We start from the raw sequence: 26,855 nt of genomic DNA on the forward strand, positions 1-26,855 counted from the left end.
GAGGGCAAATAATAAGTTATGTAACTAAGATGAAGAAGGACTACAATCGGGAAACAGAACAGTTGGAAAGGTAAATAGCAAATATAGAAAAAGAATTGGCAGATAAAAAATTAAAATATGAAACACTACAAACATATAAGGTGGAGAAGAACATAATGAAGACAAAACAGAAATATTATGAACTAGGAGAAAAAACACACAAAATTCTAGTGCGGCAGCTTAAGACAGAACAAACTAAAAGAATTAAGGAAATTAAGGCATTAAGTAAAAAGGACAAGCAAATTACATATAATCCAACGGAGATCAATGAAAACTTCAGAGATTTCTACAAGCAACTATATCAAACTGAAAACCAAGGGAAAGAAGGCAAAATAGATGAATTTAACTAAAATTGAACTACCAAAATTACAAACAGAGGAGCAAAATAAATTAATAAAACCATTTGAAATAGAAGAATTACAGGAGATAATAAAAAAACTACCGAACAATAAAACACCAGGAGAGGATGGATTCCCAATAGAATTCTATAAAACATTTAAAGACTTATTAATTCCTCCCCTTCTGGAAGTAATCAACCAGATTGATAAAACACAAAGCATACCAGATTCAGGCAAAACAGCAATAATTACAGTAATACCAAAGACAGGGAAAGACCCACTTGCACCAGCGTCATATAGACCAATATCTTTACTTAACACAGATTATACTAGCTAAACTATTAGCAAACAGATTGGCTGACTATGTACCAAAAATAGTAAATCTAGACCAAACTGGATTTATTAAAAAGACGAACAACAGACAATATCTGTAAATTTATTAACTTAATTCATGCAGTAGAAGGAAATAAAACTCCAACAGTAGCGGTTGCTTTAGACGCAGAGAAGGCCTTTGACAGAGTAGAATGGAATTATTTATTCAAAGTACTACAAAAATTCAGCTTACCAGAGAAATATATTAAATGGATTAAAGCATTATATAAGGGGCCATTGGCGAAAGTGACAGTAAATGGATATATATCAAAACAATTTAACTTAAGCAGATCAACAAGGCAGGGATGTCCACTATCTCCCTCACTGTTCGCATTAGCTATAGAACCACTAGCAGAACTGATAAGAACAGAAAATAAGAGGGATAAAAAATAAAAGCGAAGGAATATAATCAGTCTATTTGCAGATGACGTTATAATATACTTAACAGAACCAGAAATATCAATAAAAGAATTAAATAGGAAATTAAAGGAATATGGAGAAGTGTCGGGGTACAAAATCAACGCAAATAAAAGTGAAGCAATGCCAATGAATAATGCGGATTTCTCAAAGTTTAAGAAAGAATCGCCATTTAGATGGCAAACACAAGCAATGCGATACCTAGGTATACAAATAAATAAAAACCTCGGCCATCTATATAAACTCAATTACCATCCATTAATGAAAAAATTATAAGACGACTTAAGAGCATTGAAAAGACTTACCACTAACACTGATAGGAAGGATAAACTGTATTAAAATGAACATTTTCCCAAGGATACAATACCTATTTCAGTCATTACCAATGCACCTAACAGAGAAATTCTTCAAGGAGTTAAAGAAAATAATAAGGAAATTTTTATGGAAAGGGGGGAATCCAAGGATAGCACTAGATAAATTAACAGAATGGTACAAACAAGGAGGCTTACAACTACCAAACTTTAAAAATTATTATAGAGCCGCACAATTAAAATACCTATCAGATTTTTATCAAACAAGGGGAAAAACCAGATTGGACCAGATTAGAACTAGATAAAATAGGGGAGAAGATACCTGAACATATACTATATAAATGGGATGAAAAATTGGTGCAACATAGGAATTCACCGGAATTACATCATCTGCTCAACATTTGGAAGAAGATTCATGTAGAAAGGAATAAAACAAATTACCAACTACCAAAACTAATATTGGACGCAAAATCAGCTAATCCCTTTTACAATAGATAACCTTTCCTTTAGAGAATGGGAGAGAAAAGGGATCAAAAGAATAGAAAATTGCTTTTCGGGAAATAAATTATTATCCTTTGAACAAATGAAGGATAAATATAATATAACTCACGATACAATGTTTGCATTACTACCAACTGAAAACCTTCTTGAAGGAGAAATTGGGAAACAGTCTGAGGTTACCAGAAGGAAGCAATTTTGATTATGTGATTACAGACACAATGATAATTAAAAAATTTGTAACAAACATGTACATCAAACTGCAAGAAAAGGAGAATGAGGAAACAAATGGTAAAACTAAACAAAAATGGGAACAAGATCTAAGCATAAAGATAAAGAATGAAACATGGGAGAAGCTATGCTCCGGAACTATGAGAAATACAATAAACACGAGGTTACGTATGATACAATATAACTGGATACACAGACTATACATCACACCTCATAAGTTAAATAAATGGGACCCAACAGTATCAGACAGATGTTTTCGCTGTAAAAAGGAAACGGGAACAACAGTTCATGCAATTTGGACATGTGAAAAAATTTTGGGAAGATCTAAACCAGATACTAAATAAAATCACAAAAAGCAATATACCAAAAAACCCAGAGATCTTCCTCCCAAGTAATGTAAGAAACAAAGAATTTGGACTCGATTTGGATGGAGCACAAAAAAGATTTGTTATGATAGCCCTAGCTGTAGCAAAAAAAATGTATTATGTCAACCTGGAAATTAGAAGATAACTTGAGAATACAACATTGGTACATAGAAATGAATAAATGTATTCCATTAGAAAAAATAACATATAATTTAAGAAATAACATCACAATATTTGAACAAATATGGTAACCTTAGAGAAATCCTACCGTGGACTTCCACCACCTAAAATGACAGAAGATAATGAAAAGAACTGACTCAGTAAAATTTCTTGTTTATTTTTATTAAGTGACAACATTGTTTAACAGGTTTAATGTATCTTATAGTTTGAACTTTAAATAAATGGGAAAGGGAGGGAGGGAAGGGAGGGGGGGAAGGGGGAGAAAACAACACTATATATTTAAGAAGAAAAATGTCTGTATGTATCTTGGTCAATATGGTTTATAGTGTGAAAAATAAAAATTTTTTAAAAAAGTCTGCCTCACCATTTAATCATGAGCTGATCCATTTTTCCACTCAGCCCACTGCCCAGCCTTCCTTTGATGCCCTGGCTCATCAAGAACCTATCAATCTCAGCCTTAAGTACACCAAATTACTCTGCTTCCACAGATTTACCACCCCCATCTGAAGAAATTCCTACTCATCTCCATTCAAAGCAGACGTCCTTTAAGCCTTAAGTACGGCTCCTAGAACGCTTCCACCAGCGTTGTCTCCGCTCCATCCTCAGCATTCATTGGAGCGCTTTCATCCCTAACGTCGAAGTACTCGAGATGGCAGAGGTCGACAGCATCGAGTCCACGCTGCTGAAGATCCAGCTGCGCTGGGTGGGTCACGTCTCCAGAATGGAGGACCATCGCCTTCCCAAGATCGTGTTATATGGCGAGCTCTCCACTGGCCACCGTGACAGAGGTGCACCAAAGAAAAGATACAAGGACTGCCTAAAGAAATCTCTTGGTGCCTGCCACATTGACCACCGCCAGTGGGCTGATATCGCCTCAAACCGTGCATCTTGGCACCTCAGTTTGGCGGGCAGCAACCTCCTTTGAAGAAGACCGCAGAGCCCACCTCACTGACAAAAGGCAAAGAAGGAAAAACCCAACACCCAACCCCAACCAACCAATTTTCCCCTGCAACCGTGTCTGCCTGTCCCGCATCGGATTTGTCAGCCACAAACGAGCCTGCAGCTGACGTGGACATTTACCCCCTCCATAAATCTTCGTCCGCGAAGCCAAGCCAAAGAAAAAAAAGAAGAAAAGTTGTCCTAGACTCCCACTATGGGAAACAACTTTTCAACATCTACTCTGACGCCTTTCAACATTCAAAATATTTCAATGAAATCTCCCTCAATTTCCCCAAATTACAATGAACACAGGCCAAGAGCTGATAAACATTCCTCTTGGGAGGACCCTTTTATTCCTGAAATTATCCTAGTTAACCTTTAAACCCTCTCCAACATCAGCACATCCTTCCTTAACCAAGGAGTTCAAAACTGCTTAGAATACTCCGCAAGGTCTCTTCTCAAACTGCAAGTTTACCTTCAGGCTGTCCTGCTCGCGGACTCTCTGGTTCCTTTGTATCAGGGTATTTTCAATTTTCTCCCTATTTCAAAAAAAGTCTGCTCATTTATTTTTTTTTCCTACCAAAGTCCATGAGTGTACACTTTAAGCTGAACTTTGTCACATTTTTTCCTCTCATTGACCAGACCAATAAGTCTTACCTGATGCTTGTTTGTTCCCTCCCACTAACATATACTCCAAAAATGTCAATTTTGGTAACAAGTACAATGGAACTTTCCTAGCAGGCAACTGATACCAGTGGGTGTTGCCACTCCATTATCCACATGGACACTGGCATAGTTAGAAGGATCGTCCTTGTTAAAACTTCCCTCGTCCTTTCATTACCATTTATTTGACTGATAGAGTATCTATTGTAATTAAATATCACACCAGAGTTAAACTGACATTTTATTCCATCTTTTGTCACAGGGTAAAATATTGAACAAATCCACCCAGCATTCGGAAACTACAAGAGAGAACAGTCAAGAATCAGAGGCGTCACCTTTGCTGATAGATAAGTGTAATACCAGCCAACATTGATCTTTTTGGAGGAAATACCAAGATTTCACTGTAAGATGCTGAAATTCCACTCTAAAATGAATAGTGATAAGTAACCATTGTACCCAGCAGTTTGAATCAATGACAATATATCCCTCAACTGGGGTCTAGGCAGTTTGGTCTTGTTCTCCGTGAAACTAAGCGTCAGGTGCTAACAATATATATATTTTTTGAAAACATTTTCTTAACCATGTGTTTCCCTGAAATCTGCCCTTTAAGTGTTTCAGCATTTCATGCAGCTATTGAATTTCAGTTTCTCGATGTTAATATATTTCTCAATATGCCCTTTGGTGAACATTGCAAGGTCAGTATAAAAAGGCCATTTCACCAGTTATGTTCAAGCTCAGACTAATCCTCCCATTCCGCCCTGCTACCTCCCATACATTTAACCAATTTCTTCACTGTTGGGATAGTGGTTAGTGCAACACATTTACAGTGCCAGTGATTGGGACCAGACCAGGGTTTGAGTCCTGTGCTGTAAGGAGTTCATACCTTCTCCTGTGTCTGCGTGGGTTTTCTCCAGGGGCTCCAGTTTCTTACCCCTGTTCAAAACATACCGGGGGGGAGGGGGTGTAGGTTAATGGGGTATAAACTGGGCAGCATGAACTGAAAAGGCCCATTACCTTGCCTTATGCCTATCTTTTTAAAAAATATTACATTTAAATGAAAACCATCTTCAAAAATAAATTCCAAACATCTCTCAATGCTCATGCACTTGCAATACTCCCACCACTGAAGCACACCACCACTCATTATGGTTAACACTGAATCCAAGTTCCAATCATGTAAATTAGAAGCTCGTACATTTGATGAAATTAATCATGCATCATGATGTCTGTAGTTTCTCCCCCCCCCCCCAAAGGCAATCTAATTTAAACCACTTCCGTACTATCATACCACTGTTACCTGCAGCAAAACTTTCCATATTAATGGGCCAGTAATGCCAAGTCAGCAATATAGCAAATTACATTCGTGATTAATGGAAATAAATTCAACTAACTGGCTGCTTGAAATATTGTCTCAAATTTGTTTAGGTGTTTCCAAAGCAATTTTCTACAATATCTTCCAATCAACATGTTTGAAAGCTAGTTAAACATACAGAAATCAGATCCTTGCCTTCACAGGCAAGACAATCTACGAATCAAATTTTCTGCTAACCCAGCTGAATGTGATCAGAGGTTGTGGTTTACATTTGCCTTCTTAAACTGCTTAATTTTTTTTTAAAGCTAATAGGAGGCCAAATTTAGTTTATTGATCTAGGATAAGTAAAGGTCTCAGACTCGCTCCTTTCTGATCTCTACCTCAATGCATTAGACATTACATTAACCCAGGTCAATATAATTAGAGGGAGTGGACCTGCTGCTAATTCAGGGATCACATTTGGCTGATCAACTACAATTGCTTAATTAAAAAAAAATACTTCAAATAATCCAGTGCAGATGAATTCAATCTTTTGAATGTTTCTAGGAAATTGACTTTTTGGAAAAAACTCTTGGGGCTGTTTTGTCTAAAGTACATCAAAAAACCAACAAAAGGTGTTGACGTCATGTCACAGCAATGAACAACTTCCTTCAACCATGTCACAAAGAAATATTAACCTTGGATTGCAGCAGAGATTGAGGAGTCACGTGATGGGGTAGGGGAACTCCAGCCCTCTCCAGAAAAGTAAAAAAAAGGTAGAGAAAAAACAAAGGCACTAACACAGAAACCATAACAAATTGAAAGTGAAAGTGGAGAAAATGGCAGCAAAGAAAGAAAAAACCAAAAACAACGGGAAGAAGAAGGAAGGACATCGGAGGAGGAAGGTGAAGGCCTTACCGGTACAAGGAGGCCCGCCGTGGAGAGAGAAGCCCGATCTGAGGTCAGTGGAAACCCCGAACTCAGGACTACAAAAGTGCGCAACCGTGCATGCGCGAATCTTCGCGCATGCACGATGTGCAAAACAAAAGCAACACCGACGGGAGGGGGGACCAGCTGAGGAGTAAATCTCCACAGCTGAAACAGACAAGTACAACACAACAGCAGGACTCTCAACAGGAAAACAGAAAATAACGAGAACAAGGAGGAAGAGAATAAAAATAGGAAATCAAAGAAACAACAGATGACCAACTCAGAGGAAGAAGACCAACACCAAGACACTTCTAATAGAAATAAGAAGAATAAAAATACCCAACAAAATAAAATAAACAACCCAACAAGAAAACCAGAAGAGACAAAGGTAAAGGACACAGATCCTGGAGTGGACTCAGAAGAGGAGGGAGAACACAGAGAAATGGAAGATGATGGGAAGGGCAAGTACATGGCTATATTTTTTTAAAGAATATATGGAAACAGTAAAAGAATGGCAGTCACAAGAATTCAGTGAAATAAAAAGAAGAATAAAAAGTACAGAAGAAAAAGTGAATAGATTAGAGATGATCATGACAGATATAGGAAAAAGAGTAGACAAATTGGAAGAACGAGAAACAGCCATAGAAATGGAAAAAGAAATTAGAAGAATCTGATAAAAAAGTTAAAGAAACACAGGAGCTGTTAGCTCAGAAGATAGATATAATAGAAAATTATAATAGAAGAAACAATATAAAGATAGTGGGCCTTAAGGAAGATGAAGGAGGCAAAAATATGAAAGAATTTATAAAAGAATGGATACCCAGGGTCCTAGGAAGACCAGAATTACAGGAAGAAATGGAAATAGAAAGGGCACACAGAACATTAGCCCCTAAACCACAACAAAAACCAAGATCCATTCTACGATTGCAGCAGAAATTTCCTCACTTTCTATTCATGCCCAGGGCTTGTATGAGCTTACACACAACAGGATGGTTCTCATTTCTCGTGATCTACCCCATATTTAAAGGTTGGGAATATCCAAAAAAAAGAAATACCAGTAGCACCTGATCTTTCAGGAACAAAGAAATTGTTACCAACTCTAAACTGATGTTGGATTATTAATTTCTCATTAGAAAGGAAATTTTAATTTAATCAAAATATATCAAGGCATAAGGGAAAAAGATTGGTGCACCAATTAGGTTCCGTGTCAAACAAGAGGACAATCTTATAGGGGGCTGCATAAATTTTCAATTAGAAACAGGAAAAGACCACTGCCATTCAATATAATTGTCTATTTTTATTACAGCCTCTTTCCATCCAACCACAATGATGTATTTTCTTGATCTACATCCATCTTAGAAACAATGTGGTTTGTTTTGCCTTTGAGGATAAATCTTCAAAATGCTCCTCCTCAAAAGAAAAAAAAACTTTTTTTTTAAAGAATAGCCCTTCCTTAAAATGCCCACGAGTTCCAGATTCTCCAACAAGTAAAAAGTCTCCACATATATCCTGTTGGAACTCCTCAGCATCAGGTGTTTCAAAAGACCCCTTCACTCATTTCCAACAAACTTAAGAAAATATACCTTTCAGATGGTCCAGTAACTTCCAAACTGTAACATTCTTTAAAGATGAAGGGCAATGCTCAGTGTACATGAATCATAATATCATTTAATTGCCGTGGTAATATACACGAGCAGGTTTCCTCACAACATTCTTTACATTTGGCCACTCAGATCCCTCAGCACTTAACTAATGCATTTTTTAAACTTTCCCCCAACCAAATGAACAAATTTATTTTCTGTATGAAACACAATTGAAATCTTGACCCATTCAATTTTTGTATGGCTTTGTAGCCCATCTTCTCAATGTTCTTACCCATCTTTCAATCAGTAAATTTAACCTGTAGCTTAGTGCTTGCAATTTAAGAATTCTGATGAAAAGTTGAGGCTCCAGCATCAATGTTTGCAGCAGTTTTTGTTTGTGCATGCTTAACTATATTATCAAAACAGCTCCAATGTTTCTGCCTTTAGATTTAAAGTCAATGCATCTTCATAGCCTGAAGATGCAAGCTTCAGTCAATTCTTGACAAAAAGCACTTTAAATGTTAAATGCTTCCATTTTTAGACATAATGTGTGATCAGAAAAGTCATTATTTTAACCTCTGCTTCTACACTGTAAAAGTTTTGCTTATCATTGTAATGAAGAAAATGCATGCTACTTAATCGGAGCCTTGGCACCAGGGCAAGGCTTAGAGTGGAAAGCAGCATTACAGTCACTCTTGATTAAGATGTACATCAACTATATAGGTTGACATTTTTTAAACTACATTGAAAAATCAGATTTACAAACATCAAAATATGAATTTTATTGAGGTAAATCTCATTTATAGCTATTGCCATCCAGTTTTCTGCAGCTAAAGATGGTTGCATTAAAAAGCACAAAGAAACAGCTCTCTCATTAGCAATAACTGAAATACATCAGTACACAAGTTGGAAGTGAAATGAAGTGTATTCCAGACTGCTAAAGCAGCTGAAGTCCATGGCACTAATGGAGGTGTACCTTCGGAACAGAAGAAAAATTATATTGAATGGAATTGCAAGATTAAACTATAACTCATTTAACAAATTTATAGTTTTTGAAATGCAGTCTTGCAAAGGTTAAAGAGGATCAATTATAAACATTTCAATGCAATATTAACCTTTTGTCAAAACGTGATAGCCATTGTTTAACAATCCTATGTCAAATTATAAATACTTTAAGAAACTAATTTATAAAATTACTTTGGCCAAACATGCAGAAGGTAGATTTTGCCCAGTGAGTTTCAGGAAAATAAATATTTAAAATTAAACTGCCTTTCAATTCAAGTGTACCACTTGTGCATTTAACAATGTCCATAGCAAATCAGAAAAAAAAACAAGTTATTCATATTTTGTTCTCATAACCAAGTATCATACCAATGAATCTTTGAATAGACAGTGCAGATTTTGTACAACCTTACATTCTTCGTGAACCAAGACATTGCCATATATACACACATAAACATGAGACCTATGTAATCAATTAAGAAACTCCAATGTTAATCCAGAATTACTTCTCATAAGCCATAGCACAAGATTTAAATGCAAGAGGTTCAACAGAGAAGATCTTGTTCACTGGAAATAAACCTTGCCTTAAGAAGAAACAGGCAGTTTAAACAGACCTGGCCCACAGCAGGTGAGAGGTGTAACATTGAGGTTCAACATATGTCTTCTCGTACTAAAACTAACATGGCTTTGTTTCTCTATGCAATGCAAGTTACATATTTAGAAGGGTACTTCAGGCCTGTAAATTTTGATTGAAATGAAATAAACTGGTTTTAAAAATAAAAAAAATATTTTTAAATAGCGAGGACAAGAAAATGCAACATATTCAAATGCTGTTTTGCGAATGTTCAAGGCACAATTCAGTTAAAGAGTACACAGGTTGATTTCCTGTTCCAAACAGAAATTTGAAAGAGAACTAGGAGTGGATTCACAGGGTCTCTAGAGAGCATTCTTAGAACAATGAAAGTGTGGATCTTCCACCAGGAGGCTGAGTGACTTTGTTATGGGATCGTGGGCGTGGACCCAGACGAGGTTCATGATCATCCACTGTAGGTTCCTTTGGTTTTTCCTTCATTTGCTTCTCTTCATCACTCTCTCTAGCTGCAGAACATGCAACATGTGTAATTAAAGTTATTTTTTCTCCCTCATGGACACTTAAATGCTTAATTTCTTTACTCAATCTGCATGTGCATTTTATCTTGACATTTAAACTGAAGGCAAAAATAAATAAATATCAGGTGATCAGTGAAAAGCCTTTTAAATATTTCTTTCATGGTCTGTGGATACCATTTGCAAGCTTGATATTTATTGCCCTTGAATAAATAGGCCATTTCACAGGGTAGTTAAAGACAAGTACATTGCTCAATCTGGAGTCAAACCAAAACATCAAGAACCATAGATTTCATTACACATGACTGAACATTTCTGACAATCCAATTTCATGGACACCACCACCAGATTTTCAATATCAGATTTATTAGAATTTAAATTATTCAGCTCTTGTGTTGCAGTCACATATCTATGGAATAGCCAAATTATTAGTCCAGTAGTTTAAACAATTCTACTGCACTTGAAGAGTTGCCTCAAAACCTTGGAGGAAAAAATTACAGTATCCTCTGAGCTCATGAGAATCCCTGGCACACACTAGCAGTCAACCAAATATTTGAGTCTCCACAATAGAGCACACAAATCCACAGGCTAAAGGCAGAAGTGCACTAGATCCTAAACAACCCACTGATCTCGATCATTGAATCTTGAGGCATGTGACAATCAATAATCCTGAAATCAAACATGAAAGTCTTCAGTCACCATAGCTGAAGTAAAAGCACAATGCTGGAGAAACTTTGCTACATAATATATACTGTTTGACCTGCTAAGTTAAAGATACAGAACCAATGTTTTGGGCTTGAGCCCTTCATCAAGGTAAGCACCCGAACCAAAAGGGGGGAGGGGGGGTGCAGAAAGAAGAGAGCAGTTCCAAAAGCAGGAAGTAAGGGAGGGCACACCAGCAAGCAGGAGGATGGTTGGATAGCTCTGTGAATAGAGAGGGAAGAGTGTAGAGAGCTGAGGGATAGAAGATGGGGAGAGAGAATGGGGTGTAGGTTAGTAGAAACCAGAGAAGTCTATGTTAATGCCATCCAGTCTGAGAGTGCCCAGAAAGAAAATCAAGTGTGGTTCCTCCAATTTAGTGGTGGAACCACTATAGAACCAATATAGAGGCCATTGACAAGACATGCAAGTATGGGAGTTGGGGTGCAGAATTTAATTGGTTGGCCACTGGGAGATCCTGGTCACTGAAGGAGCCAGAGTGAAGATGCTCAGCAGTGATCTCCCAGCCTGCACCCAGTCTTTCCAATGTCGAGAAAGCCACACAGGGAGCACCAAATTCCATAGATCACTCTGGCAGACACACAAATGAAACATTGCTTCATTTGAAAGGCCTGTTTGGGGTTCTGAATTGTGGTGAGGGAGGTGTGGGGGCACAGGTGTTGCACCTCCTTCCACAGGGGAAGGAGCCAGGGGCATGACTGGTGGGGAGGGATGAGTGCATGAAGGAATCCCTCTGGAAGGCAGAGAGGGAGGAAGATATAATCGATAGTGAGATCATGTTGTAAGTGCTGGAAATTATAGAGGATAATGTGTTGGATATGAAGGCTGGTGGGGTGGCAGGACAAGGGAAATTCTGTGTTTGTTGCATATGGGAGCATAGGGAGCTAGAGAGGATGAGCAGAAAATGGAGGAAATCCAGGTGAGGGCTGAGTTGATAATGGTGGAAGGAAAGCCACATTTGTGGAAGAAGACTGATTTGGACTCGAAGACCTCATCTTTGGAACTGATGCAGTGGAGACAGAGAAATTATGAGAAGGGAATACAATCCTTGCAGGGGACTTTGTGTGAGAAAGTGTAGTTTAGGTAGTTGTGGGAGTTGGCAGGTTTGTAAAATGTGTCGGTGGAAAGTTTGTCTCTCAAGATGGAGAGAGATCCAGAAAGGGGAGTGTTGTTGGAGATGGACCAGGTGAGTGGAAGTTGGCAGCAAAGTGAATCAAGTTGAATATTTAATAACTAATACATTTATAGAGAAATTTATTACTAAAATGTATAAAATTACAAGACAGTGCAGAAAAAGGAATTATACAAGACAAAACAAAGGTGGGAAAGAGATTAAAATATACAAATGCAAGAGGAGGTATGGTCAAGATTATGTCATGAAAGTGTATCCAATACAAGCAATGTCAGATATCAAATGGTACAATACAATTTTTTTTATATAAACACACCAGCTATACTATGTACAAATTACACTGACTTGATTCAAATTGTTCTGATAAATGTGTCAGATGTTATAAGGAAATAAGATCTTTACTGCATGCAGTTCGGTTGTGTGGAGAGGTTGAAAAATTTTAGAAAGATTTGTATTTTAATGGGATGAATTCTTCTTCTTTGGCTTGGCTTCGTGGACGAAGATTAATGGAGGGGTATGTTCATGTCTGCTGCAGGCTAGTTGGTGACTGACAAGTCCGATGCGGGACAGGCAGGCACGGTTGCAGCGGTTGCAAGGGAAAATTGGTTGGTTGGGGTTGGGTGTTGGGTTTTTCCTCCTTTGTCTTTTGTCAGTGAGGTGGGCTCTGCAGTCTTCTTCAAAGGAGGTTGCTCCCCGCCGAACTGTGAGGCGCAAAGATGCACAGTTGGAGGCGATATCAGCCCACTGGCGGTGGTCAATGTGGCAAGCACCAAGAGATTTCTTTAAGCAGTCCTTGTACCTCTTCTTTGGTGCACCTCTGTCTCGGTGGCCAGTGGAGAGCTCGCCATATAACACGATCTTGGGAAGGCGATGGTCCTCCATTCTGGAGACATGACCCACCCAGCGCAGTTGGGTCCTCAGCAGCATGGATTCGATGCTTGCAGACTCTGCCAGCTCGAGTACTTCAATGTTGGTGATGAAGTCATTCCAATGAATGTTGAGGATGGAGCGGAGACAGCGCTGATGGAAGCGTTCTAGGAGCCGTAGGTGATGCCGGTAGAGGACCCATGATTCAGAGCCGAACAGGAGCGTGGGTATGACAACTGCTCTGTACACGCTGATCTTTGTGTTTCTTCAGGTGATTGTTTTTCTAGACTCTTCTGTGTAGTCTTCCAAAGGCGCTATTTGCCTTGGCGAGTCTGTTGTCTATCTCTTTGTCGATCCTTGCATCAGTTGAAATGGTGCAGCCGAGGTAGGTAAACTGGTTGTCCATTTTGAGTTCTGTTTGCCCGATGGAGATGTGGGGGAGCTGGTAGTCATGGTGGGGAGCTGGCTGATGGAGGACCTCAGTTTTCTTCAGGCTGACTTCCAGGCCAAACATTTTGGTAGTTTCCGCAAAATAGGACGTCATGCGCTGGAGAGCTGGCTCTGAATGGGCAACTAAAATGTCCTCCCAGAATCACAGTGTGGCTTTCGCGCAAACAGAGGAACTACTGACATGGTCTTTGCCCTCAGACAGCTCCAAGAAAAGTGCAGAGAACAAAACAAAGGACTCTACATCACCTTTGTTGACCTCACCAAAGCCTTTGACTCCATGAGCAGGAAAGGGCTTTGGCAAATACTAGAGCACCTCGGATGTCCCCCCAAGTTCCTCAACATGGTTATCCAACTGCACGAAAAACAACAAGGTCGGATCAGATACAGAAATGAGCTCTCCGAACCCTTCTCCATTGACAACAGCATGAAGCAAGGCTGCGTCCTCGCACCAACCCTCTTTACTATCTTCTTAAGCATGATGCTGAAACAAGTCATGAAAGACCTCAACAATGAAGACGCTGTTTACATCCGGTACCGCACGGATGGCAGTCTCTTCAATCTGAGGCGCCTGCAAGCTCACACCAAGACACAAGAGCAACTTGTCCGTGAACTACTCTTTGCAGACGATGCCCAATGGGATGAATTATGCAGATACAAATTGCAAAAGGTCCCAGAATATTTCTGCTAGGTGATTTGTATGAAATATACACTAAATTGAAGTTAGATAATTATCAACGAAAGTTTTTGAGTGCAGCAATAGTGGTGGCAAAGGTATGGCAGTAACGTGGAAGTCAGACAATATTGTAGGGTTGAATAGATGGCATGTGGAAATATAATGTTGTAAACCATTAGAAAAAATTATTTATAATTTAAGGAATCAACCAGAATATTTTTTTTTTTAAAGATCTGGAAACCATATATGGATTTCGTTCATAAAAGCCTATTTGTGTCGTTCGTTACACCTGCTCCTCCCAATTAATGTGTTTAAGATAAAATTAACATGTTAGAAAATATTAATAGTGAATGGTGTGCTTTCTTTATTCTTTCTTTTTGAGGAGGGATGGGGATTAAAAGCAAAATTATGTATCATTTTCATCACTTTTATTATAATGTATTATTCAAAATGAATAAATAGGTTTGTATTTGATGCAAATGGAATATAATTTTTTTTATATATAAAAGTCAACAAGCTCACCAATGGTGCATGCGGCAGCCCTGATAATATCCCAATATAGTGGAGGAAGAATTGAGAGAGAGAGAGAGGCCTTGCCTGTGTAGGCTTGCAGCAAGGATTGTTCCACAAACAAGCAGGCATAGCTGGCACCCATGGCTACATCTTTGATTTAAAGGAAGTGAGAGAAGTCAAAGGAGAAGTTATTAAGAGCGAGTACATGTTCTGCAGGGCAAAGGATGGTGGTGGTGGAGGGTGACTGGTTGGGTCTCTTGTCCAGAAATAAACAAAGTGCTTTGAGATCTTCTGAATGGGGGAATGGAGGTGTAAAGGGTTTGGATATCCATAGTAAAATTGAGGTAGTCCAGTCTGGGAATTTGAAGTTATTATAGAGATAGAGGGCATGTGAAGCATCATGGACACAAGTGGAGGGGGGGTTGGACCAGGAGAGAAAAGATAGTCAAGGTAAAACAAAACTTGTTCAGTGGGGCAAGAGCAAGCAGAAACAATGGGTTTGCCTGGACGACTGAGTTTATGCATCTTGGATAAGGTAGAACCAGGCAGTACAGGGATGTGAAACAATGAGGTTGGAGGCCATGGGAGGGCAATGACCAGAAGTGATGAGGTTGGAGATGGTGTTGGAGACAGTGGCTTGATGTGCAGTGGTGGGGTCCTGTGGAAGGGGCAAGTAGGTGTCTGAGAGCCGTCATCTGGCCTTGGCAAGGTAGAGGTCAGCGCGCCAGATCTTAACAGTGCCACCCTTGTCTGCAGGTTTGATAGCGAGGTTGGGATTGTTGCAGAAAGAATGGAGGGCAGATCTTTTTGAGGAGGTGAGATTAGAATAAGAGAGGGGAGTGAAGTTGAGACAGTTTGATGTCTTGGCAGCAAATGGAAATAAAAGGAGGCGAGTACAGCTGAGTGAGAGGGTTTGCATGGGGAGGCAGAGGAGGTTTGAGGGGTCAGAGGAGGAGGGTTTGGAGTCATTAAAGAGGAAAGGGTCTGAGGGTTGGTAGGTTGGGGAGAGGAGTTCAGAGGGGGAGACAGGAGTACAGTAGGCAGAGGTGTTGGGAGGTAGGGAATGGTAAGGAATGGTGGTAAGGGCAGGGTGGGGGGAGAGAATGATGAGCCTGTGGGATTGAGCAGCAAGGACAGGACTGTAGTGAGTGCCTGCATCTTCGGGAGCCACTTGGTGAGTCATTGGGATAAACCTGCCCCACCAATGGAAGACTCTACAGATGCTACATAGGACTTATTTGACACCTTAAAGTCTAGAATTGGAACGTCATTCTCAGTCCTTAAGAAATGCTTGAGTGAAATTCTTGTAAAGTTCTCACCTTTCAATTCATCATTTTCTTCACCATACCCCAAGAAGATGTTTGTATCCTGCTTTAAAAAAAATCAAAATTTTATGCATCAAATTGCAGCCCAAGTATTAAATTAGCACACAATAAAACTTTGGTTACAGTTTATTCACAGCCATAATTTTAATCTTAATTAAAAATTTTCCACATAGAAATACTAAATGAAAGGCAGGGTTCACCAAGTCACTGCACGCTCTCCATCCACCAACTTGGAACATGGTCCCTGCACTCCGCTCAGACTCCTTGTACAACAGTATTTGTACCAACTGCTTTATGATTAAAATCACAACTCAGACTCTTAATTAAAAAAAAAACAAAATAGCACATCAAACATTTTTCTTTAAACTTTCTTTCAAATCAGAGCAAGATCTTCATGACCAAGATGAAAGTACTAAAGGCTTGATAGTAGATAGATAGGCCTTTGAGCCAGGGTCAGCGCCAAGGGGGGCATCCAGGGGTATTGCCCCCCAAGTGAGGGGCTGTGCCTCCCATACTGACACATCCATTGCTCACCATCAGACCCACTCCCACCCGCATCACTAGTGCCTAGTGACACGACGCAATAAAAGCAGCGCCCACATCTCCTACATCAGAGGGACATCCCAGCAGCCAACAGCACACCCCCCCCCCCACCCTGAGTTTATGAGCATTCCACTGTGCCCCCCCCCCCTTAACATTGGTTCTGGCGCTGACCTGGTTTTAAGCCTTGTAGTAACATGAATACAGTTAGCATACTTATGAAATGTACCTTGGGTTTATTTGGATGAACAGGAACGACATGTGAAGGAACTGGCTCCCCAAAAATGTCACTGCTTTTCCCACAAGTTGGAATGGTACTTGGCTGCGAAGGAACAGGGTTTGCCTCACTGAAAATCCCACTGTCTTTCCCACCTTAAAAATTTGACAATTAATAATAATTTGCATTAGTTTAATGTTGATATATAAACAAAATTAAAGCAGCAAGTTATTATGATTAGAATCTATAGTGTTAAAATGATAGCAAATAATTTAGAAATGGAAATAACATCTTTCACTGAGGAGTCCAGATTAGGGGTCTCCAAAGTGGTTGATATCGATCCAAGGTTCGATTACACCGGGTGAGGGGTTGATTTAAAATTGCGCATCCCCCCATCTGGTTCAGCACACACCCTCCCTCCAGCAAAGGGTGGGGAGGCTTACCGGTCATAAACTTTTGTGTGCTGCCGTCACACTCTTTCTCTCCCCCCCCCCCAAAAAAAAATCATACATTGCCAGCCGACACTTGTAGTGTCACCGTCACATTTCCCTTTTATTGCGCATTGAGCCAGTTGGCAGCACATGGCCTGCAGATCCCAGGAGGCTGCATTTAACAGATGTGCCCTTTCTGCCCCTTAATTTGTCTTCCAATATGGGGGTGTTGGGTCGACATCCTCAAATGGAGGACAAATTAATGTCCGGCTTGAGATGGCTCTGGCTCAAGGTCAGAGGGCTCAAAAGCCAGACTGTCCGGCCTAAAACCAGACATCTTAGAGACCAAATAAAGGCTTTAACTCTTTCAAAGTGCAAGCAAAATGGCCACCACTTGATGCTGTACATATCTACGATTATCTAAAATGAAGCGTAGCAAGTGAGGATTCTCGGAGGCAAAAGCCAAATAATTTGAAGTACTCTGGTGCCAAACACAAAACAGTACTTCAACCTTTAAATGCAGAATGAGGAAAAGACAAAAACTATGTTAAAACAGCAAAATAGCAGTTGCAAACAGCACATCTTCCAATTCTAACTGAGTGGAATGTTTGCATTTAGTAATTGGATACATACTTAACAAGGGTTAATTTCCATCAGCACCCTTCTCAGTATATTTCAATGTGTTTATTTGTGCCCATAAAGTTTGATTTTTATGATCTCATTTGTTGCCAACTCAGTTTAATCTTTTTTATCGTGCTATCATCAGATGTTTCTCATTTACAAATCAAAGGCCCTATTCCAATTTGCAGCAACAACCAATAAATACCATTCTTCCATCACTGCCAGAAGTAACATCAATCGGCTCCAGAGATGAGGGGTTGGCCCATCTGGGGATTGTACTCACTAGAATTTAGAAGGATGAGAGGGGATCTTCTAGGAACATAAAAAATTATGAAAGGTATAGAAAGAGGTAGACAAGTTGTTTCCATTGGCAGGGGAGATCAGAACTAGGGGATATCACCTCAAAATTCAGGGTAGTAGATTTAGGACAAAGATGAGGTGGAACTGCTTTTTCCAGAAATTGGTGAATCTGTGGAATTTGCTGCCCATTGAATCAGTGGAGGTGACCTCAGTAAATACATTTCAGACAAGGTTGGATTTTTTTTTAACATAGTAGGGGAATTAAGGGATATGGGGAAAAGGCAGGTAAATGCCCATCATCAGATCAGCCATGATCAATGAATGGCAGAGGAGGCTTGATGGGTCAGATGGCGACACCTGCTCCTATTTCTTATGTTCTTACATCGGCTACCAGACATGTTGGGTGCAGCAACCCACAAGCATGGATAAAGTAGCATAGCCCGATTAAAAGATGCAATTACAAAGTAATGTTTGATACATTTAGGAAATACACAAGTATTTTTAAACCCAGTGGCTGGTACCAAATATGCCCAAGGCAGACCTCACTTTTTGGATGCTGTTGCATTTTACTCTTAGCCCATTAGTTTATTTTGAGGCTTAGAAAATAATTATTTCACTTTCTTGGATCCAAGGTGGATGATCCCATACCATCCCACACTGAAACACATTTACTGAAGTATTTCTTTACTCAGTGACCTCCCCCTCATGTCTGCTCTCAGCCAAAATTCCAGGTGTACAGGTTCCTATTCCTTCAAATTATTTATGCAAGATGTTGAAGCCCACCTCTTCTCCCCAACCCGGAGGAACAACCAGTGTCAAAATTAAATGGTAATACAACTTGAATTAGTAGCATTGACCAATTCCCATTTGGCCAGTGAAAACAGTAGACATCAGATTATTTATACGATCCTAGACCAGTGGTTCTCAACCTTTTTCTAGTTTAAGGCCCACCAGACTTCCAGTCTAACATGCCATGGTCCACTAGTAGCAATGACAGGACAGTTCTGTAAGAAATGTATCTTTATCCAATTTTAATTATTTGAACATTTTTAAAGACCCACACACGGAAAGAATGATTGCCCCCAGTGGGGCCATGGCCCACTGGTTGAGAATCACTGCACTAAACAAATCTAAAGAATTTACATATTTTGGGGATTTAAAAAGTGGAAGTTGTTTTCCTTACCTGGTGGATTAGATCTTTTTGGCAATGAGATTTCTTCTGGTGGACCAAAAATATTAGATGCCATCTTGTGAGGTTTGCTGCTTGGTTCTTCAGGGGCCTCAAATAGGTTAGTAGAACCACCACCAGGTGGTTTCAGCACCCTGCTAATGAGGAACAGAAGGGATTTATTAACATCATGCACTGTGGTTCAATGTGGGACAAAGGCATCGGCCATTCCACTTCAGTATTGGCTATATTTCTGCTCACTTCTAATTTCAGTGTTGGAAATGTTAACTTAATTGCACCACTAGGCCAAATGTCTCTTCAAACAAACTCACAGGACAACTTGGAGTGATGAATCTAACATCAATATTGCCATCAGGTGAGGATGGATGAGGGAAAAGCAGGCAAGAAGTTTAGGAGATGCTGTACTGATCACAGTTTATACTGGCTTTGGCACTTTCCATGCATGGACACAGTGTGATCCTGAATAACCCTCCTCGACTTGGAGGAGATGGAAATAATGGATCATTGCACCCATCCTTAGAATCTACTGGTAATCTCTTGCATGACAGAACTGGGAGCTGCACATTGTGTCCAGTGTTAGACGTGTATGATCCTGTCCTCCAGAAAAAAAAGAGCACAACTGGGGCCTTAATGCTGGGATGGCAGAGATTGTAAGTGATGGAGTGCATTTGGAGAGTTTTGCACACATACCATTGGCTGTCTCAGTACAGAGGAACCTGCTGCAGGTAATCTGTCTTTCAGAACCATGCCAGAAAGGAAATCACTACAGCCCAATAGACCTGGAGCTTGGTGACTAGCTTACGTGCCCAAATGTACAAACTGTTTTCTTCTGCTGTCACCTGGGATCTAGGATTACTCTGGTTTTGTGGGTTCTGATGTGACCACTAAGTTGGGAATCCCACTTTTCCCACAGCTGAGGCAGGAAGCTTATGAAAGAACGAGTTCCTTCCATCATTTACAAGCAGCATCATGTTCCTGATGCACGGAGAAACTGTGTCAACACCCTTCAGATCAATTCTTCAAGTGGTTTCTTGAACTGAAACCATGTTTGACTCCACAGATGGTGTCTGACCTACTAAGCATTTCATTTTGACTCTGCATTACTGGGGCCTTAATGCTGGGATGGCAGAGATTGTAAGTGATGGAGTGCATTTGGAGAGTTTTGCACACATACCATTGGCTGTCTCAGTACAGAGGAACCTGCTGCAAAGTAGTTCAGAAACTACTTTGGTTTCCAGGTAAACATACTTTATCCCTTCCCTTGTTAATTCAGACTATTTGCAAATAAATCATTGAGTTTCTACATGAATAGAATCAACTCAAGCACAATAGCTGTGCCAAGCAGCAGGTTACAAATTGCTTTACTCCTTTTATTCATCCTGACAAATGGACTGGGATGGGCATAGTGTATTTTATAATAGATATATGAAGAATATGGGTACTCAGCAAAATAATCTAAGAGCAGATAGGCAACATCTTTTTCCAACAGTATAGGTATGAAAAACAAGGGGAGCATGTGTGCAATACCAGAGGAAAACATTATCTGGAGCACACTGCCAGAGGTGGTGGAGGAATCCAATACATATACTACTTTTAAGAGTCATTTAAACAGCCAAGGCATAAAACAATACAATCCTAATGGAGGCAAATAGGCCAAGTGTAGACGGGGAGAGAGGTCAGCATGAATATAGTGGGCTGCCAATTTGGTACAAAGTTCAACCTGATCTTCACTTTCTTACAAAATTCAAAAGAAATTAAGTTAGAGGGAAAAAATCCATGAAAGGAAATACCAAAATGTGACATATGACAGCAGTCCAAGTAGACAGATTGCTCTGAAGTCCTCAAAGCAGTTTCACTTCCCTTTTCAGTCTTCATTTTGAATATTTCACATTGTGAAGCTCAAAAAGCTACAATTTAACATTGTGCAAGGTATTAAATGGCAGGCAAATTTAATGAAACTAGAACTTAAAACAACTGCTTCTAGTTTAATCAAGACCTTAACAAGGAAGGGAAAAGTACTTTTATCTCCACTGTAAAAGTGTCTGCTCTCCAACTAAAAGGAAATTCTAAAACTTGAGTTAAATCTTTAGCCTAACTAAATAACAGGGTGGGGGAAGAGAAAGTGCCCAAATTCAATGTACTTCCAAATGAAGCAGAGATTTACTTCTACTAATTTAGCTTATGAAATTAAGTATTCAGTACTCAATGTGGTCTGTATTGGAGAAAATATACTTGCATTACAATGCACAAGGGTGATCCAGGACTTTCTGCTGCTACTCTTCCCTCTCCTACCTTTAGCTCTCTCCTTTGATTTCCTACACAATGAAAGCTCAATACCCATTTTTCTCCTCGACACAACACATTCTTCAGGATAATACATCTCCAATAGTTAAGGGGCCATTCTAGTTGTGTCTAGTTCCTCCAATCGACTTCTCTCAAATTAGCAACCTCTCTCCCATCATTCAATTTTTCCATGTCTCCACCTATTTAGAATTTTTGGATCACCTCCCATCTGTCTCTCCAACCCAAGTTGTAAAAAGAAATCTTTACTGCTTCTGACAAAGTTTTGTACTGCACTGCAATTTTTAAGTGCCCGCCCCCCAAGGTAGTATGTGGTCAACTGACTATTCCCAGAGTTTAAATAACAATCAAAGCATGGTCTCTCTTGGTCTCTGGAGTGCCACTCCACATTCGTTCTGCAAATACGCAGCAACTCTACTCTCTGAAGGAGCAGCTCAGTTTGTGGCTCTTGACCTTTTGTCACCAAAAGAGTCAAAGATCAAGGGATCTCTGTGGAAATTTCTTCAGGCAGAGCAAAATGGCAAAAAGACAGAAGATTTCAGATCTATTGTCAGACATCACCTACAATTCAGAGATTCCTTTTCCTGTGGATGTGCAAAAATTAACTGCACACAGGGTGAACATGTAAACAATCAAAGGAACTAACAAATGCAAACAAACTACAGGGAGAACAAAGAAAAAAAAGTCAATAAAGTCCTTAAATGATTCCCTGATTGAGTTTGTTGTTGAGAAGTCTGATGGAAGGGGGGGAGCAGCTGTTCCAGAACCTGTTGCTAAGAGTCTTGTGGCACCTAGACCTCTTTTCTGATGGTAGCAGTGAGAACAGAGCTTGTACTGGGTGGTGAGGGTCTTTGATGATTGCTGCTGCCCTCCGACAGCAGTGTTACCTGTCAATAGTGAGGAAGGTTTTGCCTGTAAAGTCCTTTTGGAGCTCTTTACACTCCGGGATATTGATGTTCCCATAATAGACCGTAATGCAGTCACTGCAATTTCTACCACATATTTAGAAATTTGCCGTGGTTTCTGATGACATACCAAACCTCTGCAAACTTCTGAGGAGGTAGAGGCGCTGTCATGTCTTCTTCTCGATGCCATTGGTGTGTTGAGTCCAGGAAAGATCCTCTGAGATAGTGACTCCCAAGTGAGCTCACCCTCTCCACCTCGGATCCCTCAATGATCACTGGATAGTTGATCTCTGGCTCTCCTTTCCTAAAGTCAACAATCAGCTCCTTAGTTTTGGTGACATTGAGTGCGAGGTCGTCGTTGGTGCACCATTCATCCAAGTTTTCAAACTCCATCCTGTATGCTGATTCATCCCCTTCCTTTATTCAACACTGAGGAGTTGTCAACAAATTTATAGATGGTGTTATCATACTGAGTTAACCAGACGCAAGTGTAAAGTGAGTAGAGCAGGGGGCTAAGAACACAGACCTGTGGTGCTCCAGTACTGAGATTGTGGAGAAGTTCTTACCAATTTTCACTCATTATGGTCTGGAGGTGATGAAATCCATGATGCAATTACAAAGTGGGATGTTAACTCCCAAGTTTTGGAGTTTGATGATCAGTTTTGAGAGGATAATGGTGTTAAATGCAGAACTGTAGTTAATAAAGGGCATCCAGATGAATGCATCTTTCCTGTCCAGATATTCTAGGGCTTTGTAGGGTCAGTGAGATGGCATCCGCCATAGACCTGTTGCTGCAATAGGTGAACTGGAATGGATCCATGTCACCGCTCAGAAAAATGCTTCATCACCAGCCTCTCAATACGCACCATCACTGTTTATGCAAGTGCTACTGGTCGATAATCTTTAAGGCAGATTACTGCACTCTTTTTGGGCACCAGTATGATTGACACCTGTTTGAAACTGGTGGGTACCATCCCTGTGGAGTGAGATACCAAAGATATCTGTAAATACCTCTGTAAGTTGATCAGCACAGTTCTTTATTACTCGGCCAGGATGCTTTCCTCGGATTCACTCTTCTGAAGGCAGCACACACGTCATCCTCAGATATGGACAGGGTGGGTTCATCAGGGGACGTGGGAGTACAGAGGGGTGGTTCTTCACTGTTACTGTCACCAAATCAGGCACCGAGTTCCTCTGGGAGAGCAGCTTTGCCATCAGCTACTTTACCAGATTTGGGTTTGAAACAGGTTATGTTCTGGCCTTGCCACAGCTGTCAGGTGTCCCTGACGGTTCCCGTTTTCATCCAGAATCTCAGTTTGCCTGGGAAATGGCCTTCCACGGGTCATACCTGCTGTACTGATCTGAACTGACTATTCTCAACCGGGCGCAATGATTCCATGAAACTTTTCCTCCCCCGTTAAAGGAGTTCCCTTGGCCATTATTGTTCAAACACCCCCCCCCGCCCCCCACACCCCAAAAAAACCCACTGTATTCAGACACCTACTGTGTATAAACTAACTTGGGAAATGCAACAATGTCTCAGATCAAAAGCTTCCACTAACTCAAATATTTCATAGCGTTCTATTCATGAATACATTTGTACATTAAGATAGAATGCAGGATGACCTTTCACATACAGCAGAATATGGCACTGTATTACATTGTATGCTGAACACCAACATTTGTTTCAGCTAATACACTTGTAACAGCCCAATTGAAATCAATACTAATCAGCCCATTTACCCAGAGTTCAGCACTCTACTGGTCTATTATAGTTAATGATAGAAATGATCCCAATTAAGCTATCAAAATCAAGAGTAGACCACTTGGCTCATCAAGCCTTTTCTAACATTTGGCAAGATTAAAGTTTCTGACTGTAATCTTAATTGTGATCATTCAGCTCGGGTGTTTGTCATCTATCTATCCACCTTTCCATTAAAAATATAAAGATAGAGCTTGGAGCAAGATGCTGCAAAGGATCACCACAGAGACTCTTACGATTTTTAAAGTGACCATTAGTTTAAATTCTTCAACAAGAAATTTCTTCTCAATTTCACGCTATCAGGAGACCTTGGGGTTCAATCAAATCATTTCCCATCAACTTGAAAGCAAATTATTTTATGCTGGGCTCAACTGGTGCCTGCAATGAGACATAAACAGTATTAGAGGAAAGAACCAGGATACTGCTTCTCATCTCCCCATCCACCTGAGAGAATCATCCCCTTTTCTTCCTGAAGAACCAAAGAGATCAGCATTAGGGGTCAGGTGGTCTGTCAGCAAATCCAAAGGTCCCGAGCAATTCAATCAATGCGCATCAGTAGTGCCAGCGCAGAACTAATCTTAAAAAGGGGTCAAATTGATATGGAAGCACAGAAATGGCTATGTTAATCTGGTACTTATTTCACTCTCCCTCTACTTTAAGGCAGCCAGTCTTCTTACCGTCATTAAACACCAGAAGAATTGCCAATGACTGCACAATGTGTTGGGAACTCACTGTTAGCCCTAAAGTCGATGGTCGTTTGATTGCACAAGTACAATCTGACAAAACAGCATTTGCCAGTCCTTGGCGATATAGATGCAACACGAACGCAGGACAAGGACTTTATCGATACAGAAAAATATTGTTTTGCACAAAAGGGAGTCTCGGGTGGGGAGGGTGAGCCGTTCCGCCTTCTCCCTGCCCGTGGGGAAGAAGCTGCTCCTCAAGCCTGGTGGCCTCCCAGATCTCTTCCCCGTGGGGAGCAGCCGAGGGATTTGGGGCGTAGGGTGGACAAGGGGGACCACAAATTATTTTGTGCACCCTCTCCAGACAACAATCCCAGTAGATCACACCGATGGGACGGGGGGGGGGGGGGGGGGTGGGGGGGTGGGGGGTGGGGGGGGGTGGGGGGTGGGGTGGCTGGGACTCAAGCCCGCCACCTTCCCGGTGTTGGACATGTGTCGGATGGGGGCGACTCAGAAAAAACCCATGTGCTCGACGGACGATGGAAGGAGGGACCGAATGCCCCTCCTCTTCCTTCCCCCTTCCCTCCCTCCTTCCCCCTTCCCTCCCTCCCTCCCTCCTTCCCCCTTCCCTCCTTCCCTCCCTCCCTCTTTCCCCCTTCTCTCCCTCCCTCCCTCCCCCTTTCCCCTTCCCTCCCTCCCCTTTCCCTCCCTCCCTCCCTCCCCTTTCCCTCCCTCCCTCCCTCCCCTTTCCCTCCCTCCCTCCCCTTTCCCTCCCTCCCCTTTCCCTCCCTCCCTCTTTCCCCCTTCCCTCCCTCCCTCTTTCCCCCTTCCCTCCCTCCCTCTTTCCCCCCTCCCTCCCTCTTTCCTCCTTCCCTCCCTCTTTCCCCCTTCCCTCCCTCTTTCCCCCTTCCCTCCCTCTTTCCCCCTTCCCTCCCTCTTTCCCCCTTCCCTCCCTCTTTCCCCCTTCCCTCCCTCTTTCCCCCTTCCCTCCCTCTTTCCCCCTTCCCTCCCTCTTTCCCCCTTCCCTCCCTCTTTCCCCCTTCCCTCCCTCTTTCCCTTCTTCCCTCCCTCTTTCCCTTCTTCCCTCCCTCCCTCTCCCTCCTCCCCTTCCCTCCTCCCCGGCGGTCGGATTTTAACCGCCCACCGGCTGCCTGTAAACTTGGAGGAACTTTCGCGTCGCAAGTCCCAACGGTGACCCGGCGGGCGGGGGCCGGGCCGGGGCGGGGCGGGGCTGGGGGAAGCGCAGGCCTCCGTGGGAGAGGCCACTGTCGGGCCGGCCCGAGCGCCTCCGCCTTCCCTTACCTGGAGTTGGGCCTGTTCTCCAAGCCCTGGAACGTGCTGGTCGAGGTCATCCCGACGACCAGTTTCCCCTCGAGCGTCTGTCCCAAACTGACCCTCAGCCAGCGAGGTCTCCCTCCCTCCAGGCGCCCCCGCCCATCGATCGATTCCTTACCTCTCCATTGGCTGGCTCGTCAAGCGGGGGGAGGGGGAGGGAAAGGATCCCGCGATGTGATTCGGCCGTGGTAACGTCAATTATAACGCCGACCGCTGCCCAATGAGAACGGCACTCTGCTTAAGCTCCGCCCAACCAGCAGAGTGTCCGTTCTGATTGGACAATGTCGAATCCTGCAAAGTTTTTTAAAACTTTCTGCCTGACGGCTCGTCCTCGATGAGGAAGTAACAGAGAGCACATGGTTTTCATGGCGCTCTCACGAGTTCGGTGCTCAAGCTCTCAACCTCATTACACTCCCAGCTCAACAATATTTTAAAGTACTCGTTTTAGAATCCGCGCCAAAATGAACATGTGCTCCCCTTGTTTATATACAAAATACTACATGTATTTGGATTAAGTTTGAAAAATTGTGATATGTTTGTGTTTTTATATTAAATAAAATTAGTTATTACGAGCCCAGAGGACTCCAAAACCCAGCACCAGAAATTCACCAAGACAATGGTTACT

General features: G+C 41.4%; 2 protein-coding genes across 13 annotated transcripts in view; one reads left to right on the plus strand and one right to left on the minus strand.

Annotated features, from left to right (window-relative positions):
- mfsd1l (major facilitator superfamily domain containing 1-like) overlaps positions 1 to 5,757 on the plus strand; it is a 77,213-nt gene extending 71,456 nt beyond the window's left edge. For all 9 annotated transcript variants that reach the window (XM_069905179.1, XM_069905185.1, XM_069905181.1 and 6 more), the window contains one exon: positions 4,616 to 5,757. In XM_069905179.1, coding sequence (XP_069761280.1) covers positions 4,616 to 4,726 — 111 coding nt within the window. In that variant the 3' untranslated portion in view covers positions 4,727 to 5,757. The remainder of the gene's footprint in view (positions 1 to 4,615) is intronic.
- Positions 5,758 to 8,914: 3,157 nt separating this feature from the next.
- On the minus strand, positions 8,915 to 26,371 carry jpt2 (Jupiter microtubule associated homolog 2). Of its 4 annotated transcripts, none has more exons than XM_069905191.1 (5): positions 26,349 to 26,371; positions 19,239 to 19,381; positions 16,716 to 16,858; positions 15,941 to 15,992; positions 8,915 to 10,257 (listed from the first exon to the last, which is right to left on the minus strand). In XM_069905191.1, exons 1-5 carry the CDS (start codon positions 26,354 to 26,356, stop codon positions 10,109 to 10,111), a joined length of 495 nt encoding a protein of 164 aa, XP_069761292.1. In that variant the 5' UTR covers positions 26,357 to 26,371; the 3' UTR covers positions 8,915 to 10,108. The 4 variants fall into 4 exon arrangements, with proteins under 4 accessions (XP_069761292.1, XP_069761291.1, XP_069761290.1 ...); XM_069905190.1 differs by lacking the exon at positions 26,349 to 26,371 and adding an exon at positions 26,198 to 26,342 and having other exon boundaries at positions 19,239 to 19,378; XM_069905189.1 differs by lacking the exon at positions 26,349 to 26,371 and adding an exon at positions 26,198 to 26,342 and having other exon boundaries at positions 15,941 to 15,989.
- Positions 26,372 to 26,855: the final 484 nt, after the last annotated feature.

This window comes from Narcine bancroftii, chromosome 12 (genome assembly GCF_036971445.1).
Source record: "Narcine bancroftii isolate sNarBan1 chromosome 12, sNarBan1.hap1, whole genome shotgun sequence".
In the NCBI taxonomy this organism is placed as follows: Eukaryota; Metazoa; Chordata; class Chondrichthyes; order Torpediniformes; family Narcinidae; genus Narcine; species Narcine bancroftii.